This window comes from Nicotiana sylvestris, chromosome 7 (genome assembly GCF_000393655.2).
Source record: "Nicotiana sylvestris chromosome 7, ASM39365v2, whole genome shotgun sequence".
Lineage (NCBI taxonomy): Eukaryota > Viridiplantae > Streptophyta > Magnoliopsida > Solanales > Solanaceae > Nicotiana > Nicotiana sylvestris.
In genome coordinates this window covers 64,543,444-64,550,966 of record NC_091063.1, presented here as the reverse complement: position 1 = coordinate 64,550,966, position 7,523 = coordinate 64,543,444, and the positions used below count along the sequence as shown (strand labels likewise).

The window sequence follows — 7,523 nt, the reverse complement described above, 5'->3', positions numbered from 1 at the left end:
ACCTTTTGGATCATCACAGTAAGTTCTCACATGCTTTATTGAAATACCGACACATGGCTACATGATTTCGAAGTTCAAACAAAGTAAGCACAATGTGTTACTAATATTTATTAACAGTTTTTAGATATTTATACTTCTTTTTTAATAAATAACTTAAAAAAGGTAAATCTATGATGTACCAAGCTTGCACAGTTTAAGAAGATGAAACAACAAAGAGGATCATGGCAGTTATAAGGTGGCTATGGTTATGTTTTAATTTTACCTATTATTCATTATAAGATAATTTCATTGTTTTTAAAAATAATGTTTTAATTTTACCTATTATTCATTATAAGCTTGCACAATGTATAATGTTTTTAAAAATAGTACATGATTGAAGGGTAAGAAGATCTTTCAATGTCACAAGGATATGTTCATTCATAAATAATTCTTTGAGTTATAATATTCTTTGTTTTGGTGACAAATTAGTGCTAAATGTAAAAAGTAAGAATGGTTCTTCTTACGGAAAATTAAAATGAACTTGGCACTTTTCAAGAAGAAATTAAATTATATTCAAAGTAAAACAAATAACATTTCTAAAATTCAAAAAGTAAATAAAAAGAAAAGATTTCCAAGGTTTTGTTAGATAAGTAGTAGAGTTGCCGAAATTTTTTCCATAACAACAGTAGTTAGATTTTTCATTTTAAATAAGTCTTTTCTCTTTTATTTAAGTTTATGATTTGGCATTTAAAATAATTTACTTCCTTAAAAGATATATTTTTCTCTTGTAATCAACTTAGATTTTAGGAATTGAAAAAAAAATCTAGTTCTTGAAAACATTTCTCATTTATTTAAGGTCGAAATTTTTGTAATGTATCATTTTATTTTTCTTTGATTTACGTTATAAATTTTAGGAATGTTTGACTTTTCCTTTTAACTTGTAGATCAACTTTTCACTTTTCGTAAGTGCATTTCATATTAGATAAAATTATAATTACACTAAGTATATGTAACGACCCGACTGATCGTTTTGTTTTCTAGAACTCCGTTTTCCTAAATAACACTTTTCGTACTTGCTTTTACTGATTTATGACTTGCGGGGATGGTTGGTTCGGGATTTGGAAGAGTTTGGTTGAAATTGGAACACTTGGTTCCTTAAGGTTGTCTTAAAAGGTCAAGTTTGATATCGGTCAACATTTTGAGTAAACGACCTCGGAATCGAGATTTGATAGTTCCAATAGGTTCGTATGATAATTTTGGACTTGGGCGTATGTCCGAATTGAGTTTTGGATGATCCGAGAGCGTTTTGGCGCCTAATAGTGAAAGTTGGTTCTTGAAGGTTTTTAGAAGTTCTTTAAATTTGGTTTGGAGCGGGTTTTGGTGATATCAAGGTCCAAATAGAATTTCGAGACCGGGAATAGTTCCGTAGTGTCATTTAAGACTTGCACACAAAATTTGGTATCGTTCCGAGTAGTATAAGTATGTTTCGGTACATTGGAAGTAGATTGAAGAACTTGAAGTTCATAAGTTTGATTCAATTGATTTTAGGGTATAATTCTTAGTTTTAATGTTGTTTCGGGGTTTCCAAGGATTCGAGCGAGTCCGTTTTATGATTTCAAACTTGTTGGTATGTTCGAGCGGGGCCTCGAGGGCCCCGAGCGTCAATCGGACAAGGCTCGGACTAAGTTGAAAATTTGAGCAAGAGCTGAAGCTCCAGTTGCTGTCATAACCGCATCTGTTGTTGGTCAGCCACAGGTGCAATCTCGCAGGTGTGGTTGAAGCCCCGCAGATGCGGCCCAAGGAGAGAAGCCCAGGTTCCGCAGATGCAACTCTCTTTCTGCAGAAGCAGACCATAGAAGCGGGTATCCGCCCGCAGGTATGGCCCTAGCCGGCCCAGCCCAACTCCACAGAAGCAGACCCTCGTCCGCAGAAGCGGGACCGCAGGTGCGAAAATCGCTGGGGCAGTGAGGTTCAATTAATACGGGACTTAATCCATTTTCACTCATTTTCTCTCACTCTTTGGGCGATTATTGGAGCATTTTGAGAAGGATTTCCACCTAGTTTTGGGAGGTAATTGTGAGTTCAATACATAAATTTTAGGTAGATTCCAACATAAAATTGGTAGAAATCATGGGTTAGATGAAAAACCTAGGGTTTGACAAGAATGAGATTTTTACCACGAAATTGACCATGAAACTTAGTGATAATCATATAATTATGTTCCTTAGGTTATGGGTAACAACTTTTCTCGAAATTTTGCGGAATTCAGGCATTTGGGCTGGGGTGAATTTTAGGAATCTTGCCTTTGGGGTTGGATAATCACTTTAATAGTTAGAATTTGAACTTGTATGATTGATTTTTACACTATTTGAATAGTTTCGGATTGTTCGGCTCCGGTTTGAGAATTTGAGCGCATTCATGAGTTGTAAGTAGGCTTGAAAGTAAGGTAAGTCTCTTTTCTAACCTTGTAAGAGGGAAATTTACCTATAGGTAAACTTAATTAATATGTGATTATTTGTGAAGGCTACGTACGCACGAAGTGACGAGAGTCCATATATAGCTACTATTTCTATTATATCCGGGTAGTTTTAGGTTTACACCATGCTTTGTGGACACCATTATTTGATTATATGTGCTAATTGTAACGAAAAGAATTAAGTTGAGGATTTCCAATGATTTAGAGGCTTCAAGTTGAATTGTCTTCATTTTTTTTAAAAGAATCAAGAAAGGGTTATGATTTAAATGATAAAATTATGTTTGACAGCGTCCCACGTATGATTCACGAGCAGGGATTATGTTTTGACCGTGTCATATGTATGATTCGCGAGCGGGGTGAATAGATGCATCTATGGTTCGCGCCATTAGACCCTTTGCAGTGCACAATTTACTTTTATGTTGGATGATAGTAGGCTATAAATATGTGTTTTGGCTACTATTTTCACTCTAAATTGGCTGCACTTTATTGATGTTTGAGTGTTAAATGGGAGTAAATTGCTCTGATTGAGTGTCTTATGCCTTGTAGGAGAAATTCTGGGCGACAATGAGGTTAAGGAGAGTTTTGAGCCAATATGGAGAGTTGAAGACTATGTAAAAGATTATGGATCAAATTGGGAGGTTGTCAGAGGATCGTAAGGGGTTAGAGCATTTTAAAAGAAGAACAAGAAGAGTGCAAGAAAAGGCCCAGGTGTGCGGCCGCACACTGACCGTGCAAGTCAGGCAGAAAATTTACCAAGTGCGTGGCCAGATGCACGGTCACCTTCCCAGGTGCGCGGCCGCGCACGTCTCTCCGAGGAAAATTTAATTTAAGGATAAAATTGTAATTTCAGAGGCGACTCTCCTTGATCTATATAAAGCCCAGCTCGGCCAAAAAGAGGGTATCTTGGTTTTTAGAAGGATTTATGAAGGCAAGAACAGGCAAGAAGCAAGACGGAAGATTCGGCAACGAGTTTTTATCGTTCTTCCTCTAGTTTTTATCATTGATATTGAATTCTATTGTTGAGATTATGAAAACAAGTATGCATATCTAAACTCCTAATCTAGGGTTTTGATAGAACCTGTTGAAGGATGATTTTCTCGTTACGTTAATATAGATTTGCCATAGTATTCTCTCTATTTGTTCAACTATATGCTTATTGTTGTTGATTGAAGGGCCATCAATTAACTGTTCCTATTTAGTGTGCTTTACTTAGGAGAGAGTGCATATTTAGGTAGTTATTGAACAACATCACTCCTAACGTATATGAGGGATTAATACGAAGGGTTTAAAGGTGGGATTAGGGATAACCAAACCTTGGTGCGATCTAAGTGAGATGTACTTAAGGCTAGCTAGCGTAATTTGGGAGAATATGTCTAGTATATTATTTTAATTACTTGGGAGAGAGTTACGACAGTCAGAGTGCTCATGATCGATAGAGAAAACTTAGGCAAATTTATAGGAAATGTAGCGGAAAAGATTTCGACAATAGGGGAAATCAGAACCCTAGATCCTTCCAATTCTTGTTTACAACCTGTTCCATAGTTAGTTAATTTTTATTGCATTTTCATTACGTATTATTTAGTTAGTAAACATCCACTTTATTACTTAAATATTTCTGAAGATTGAATACATGAATTTGTGTGAGTTCAATAGTTGTGATTGATAGGTTAATTCCCTGTGGGATTCGACTTCGGACATGTTAACCGGAATATATTTGCAGCGACCACTTTATCCTTTTTATTAGGCATAGTTGGGCGTGATCAATTTTGGTGCCGTTGCTGAGGACTTAATGGTGTTATTAATTGCAGCTAAAAGAAGTGCTAAAATTCTTAGCGTAGTCAATTTTCTTTAATTTAAACCAAGTACATTGAAATTCTAACGTTTGTAGTCTTGGGTGTTACAGATGCATGCCTAGAAACTCTTTAAGAATTGGTGAATTGTTCGAAACATTATCAGATCCTAAGAAAGTTTTTAAGGCATTGAATCATGCAAACAATAAGGACAAACAACAACAGAACTCAACAGAACAAATTGAACCAGATATGGAAGACGATAATCTAAACAACAGAAACAACGTGAATGACCTGAACAACCAGGGTGTGGTGCCTCTTGTGCGAGAAGCAACATTACATGATTGGGCGCAACCCACCGCTAACAACTTAGCAACCGCTATTGCAGTCCCTCAGATACAAGCAGAATCATTCCAAATCACAAATAATATGCTATATTTGTAACAGAACAAAGGACTGTTCTCAGGGTCATACGTTGAAGATCCTCAGGAGCATCTGAAGAATTTCCTGTCGATATGTGCCACACAAAGGAAATATAATGTGACACTGAAAGCAATACGGCTGTTGTTGTTTCCATTTTCAGTGACGGGAGCAGCCCAGACTTGGCTTAATTCACTCCCCATAAACTCCATCACTACTTGGGAAGAATTAGTCAAGTAATTTGTGAACAAATTTTACCCACCCAATAAGATTGCTCAACAAATTGATGAGATATTGAGCTTCAGACAGAAACCATCAGAGACATTACAAGAAACATGGGAGAGTTTCAAGGGTCTGCTAGTTACGTGTCCATATCATGGCATTCCAGAGCAGATGTTGGGGTGGAGGTTTTACATGGGATTGGCAGATAGCTTGAAGGCCAATGTTGATGCTTCTGCAGGTGGAGCATTTTTTAGCAAGACATTCAGAGAAAGCAAGATCCTACTTGATAAGATGGCCCAAAACTCGGAATGGACGACAAGAAACTCTCCAATCACTCCTGTAGTTCATTCAGTGGCTTTAGACCCAACTAACTCCATAGCTGAAAATATGGCCACTCTAGAGACACAAATGAGTATCCTCACCAAAAAGGCTGATGAGTCAGGCCAGAAGCAGCATGCACACATAGTTGATACAACTAATGAGGGCTTATGTACATCATGCATTAACCAACCATATGTTTGCTCGTGGAGTGCGGAAGGTGACAACCAACAACATAAGGAAAATATGAACTATGTAACCAACTATGGGGGACAGAGGCAAGGTGGTCAGAATTGGGGTCAGCAGAATCAACAATATAGACCAGCTCGGCAGTAGTACAACAACAACAACAATCTTGGTGCTATGCGACGACAGGGTCAAGTGGTGCCTTACCAACGGCAACAGGGTTACAATCAGCAAAATCAGCAGGAAGCTTATCAACAACCTCAACAACAATAGATTGTGAGACACGATGATGGGTGTACTGAACTTAAGAGGATGACGCAACAGTTGATTGGGTCCATTGGAAAAATAACTAAAAGAGTAGACTCACATGAATCAGCGATAAAGAATATTGAAATTCAATTAGGACAGATTTCACTAGCTTTAAATAATCATCCCCAAGGGTGTTACCTACAAACACACAAATCAATTCAAAGGAGCAGGGCCTGAAATAGCTTATGGCAGTGAGTCTACGAAATAGTAGAGACCTAGATCTGGAGCAAGAAATTGCTCGTGAAAGCCGACCTATTGAAACATTGGTGCCAATACCATTGAGATAGATGATTCAACAGGATTAACTGAGGTGACGATACATCATGCACAAGAGAACGCCAACAAAGAAAAAAAGATTGTGAAAGAAACTGAGGTAGCATAAGAAACGATAGTATAAGCAGTGCCTGAACAAGAAAAAAATCAAATTACAGGGAAGAAGCGACCTCCAGCACCATTCCATAGAGATTGGTCAAGTATCAGAAAGATGAGCAGTATAAGAAATTCTTGGAGATATTGAAGCAAATTCAGGTAAACATTCCACTTATTGATGCTTTAAAGAAGATGTCTGGTTATGCAAAAATGATGAAGGACTTGATGTCCCGCAAGTTTGACTTTCAAGATTTGGCCACAGTTACACTAACTCAGACTTGTAGTGCTGTTGTGATGAGACCCATAGCTGAGAAGCTGTCTGACCCAGAGAGTTTCACAATCCCATGCACAATAGGCAACTATGTATTTGCTAAGGCACTGTATGATCTGGGGGCAAACATAAACCTTATGCCCCGGGCTATCTACAAAAAGCTAGGCATTGGAAGAGCTAGACCCACGTCCATGTTACTACAACTAGCTTACCGGACAGTGAAGAGGCCCTCTGGTATCCATGATGGTGTATTAATATAGGTTGGAAAGTTTGTGTTCCCAGCAGATTTTGTCATTCCTGACTGTCGGGTTGACGAAGAAAGTCCCATAATTTTGGGAAGACCATTCTTGGCCACTGGGAGAGCTTTAATTGACTATGAAACGGGAGAGCTCAAATTAGATTAAATGATGAAGAGATAACATTCAGCGTGCAGAAATCTATGCGACGACCAAGTGAATTTGCTAATTGCTCTCTAATAGATGTCGTGGATGTAATTTTGAAGGAGGAAGATGAGACATTGAACACTAAAGACCCTCTAGCAGCATGTCTCATGAACTCAGATGAATCCAATGGAGAAGACTTGGCAGAGTGGATACTTGCTCTTGAAGGCCAAGGTTTTTGGAGAAGGGAGCTGGAATTTGAACCTTTGCACTTAGAGGAAAGAAAAACTCCTCTAGCTAAGCCATTGATAGAAGAGCCACCAAAGTTGGAATTGAAGCCACTACCACCTCATCCCGGGTATTCCTTCTTAGCACCTAACTCAACTTTACCTATTATTATCTCATCTAGTTTGCTAGATGTGTAGGCAGAACAGCTTTTGCAGGTACTGACGGAGTGCAAGACTACAATTGGTTGGACCATTGCATACATTAAAGGTATCAACCTGGCCTTCTGTATGCATAAAATTTTACTGGAAGATGGGTGCAAACCTTTAGAGAACATCAAAGAAGGCTGAATCCCAACATGAAAAAAGTGGTGAAGAAAGAAATAATTAAGTGGTTAGATGCGGGAATCATATTCCCCATCTCTGACAGCAACTGGGTTAGCCCAGTTCAGTGTGTGCCAAAGAAGGGAGGTATAATGGTAGTGAAAAATGAGAAGAATGAATTGATCTCTACACGAACAGTCATAGGTTGGTGAATCTGTATGGATTACAGGAAGTTGAACTTGGCTACCTAGAAAG

At 38.1% G+C, this 7,523-nt stretch overlaps 1 protein-coding gene and 1 non-coding gene across 2 annotated transcripts; one reads left to right on the top strand and one right to left on the bottom strand.

Moving 5' to 3' along the window:
- Positions 1–4,941: 4,941 nt before the first annotated feature.
- On the bottom strand, positions 4,942–5,048 carry LOC138874329 (small nucleolar RNA R71). Its single transcript, XR_011401368.1, has one exon. It is a non-coding gene; the product is annotated as a small nucleolar RNA R71 (small nucleolar RNA).
- Positions 5,049–5,079: 31 nt separating this feature from the next.
- On the top strand, positions 5,080–6,600 carry LOC138873235 (uncharacterized). The gene is made up of 3 exons (XM_070151682.1): positions 5,080–5,425; positions 6,000–6,073; positions 6,229–6,600. The coding sequence occupies exons 1-3, from the start codon at positions 5,080–5,082 to the stop codon at positions 6,598–6,600; spliced, it is 792 nt and encodes a 263-aa protein (XP_070007783.1).
- Positions 6,601–7,523: the final 923 nt, after the last annotated feature.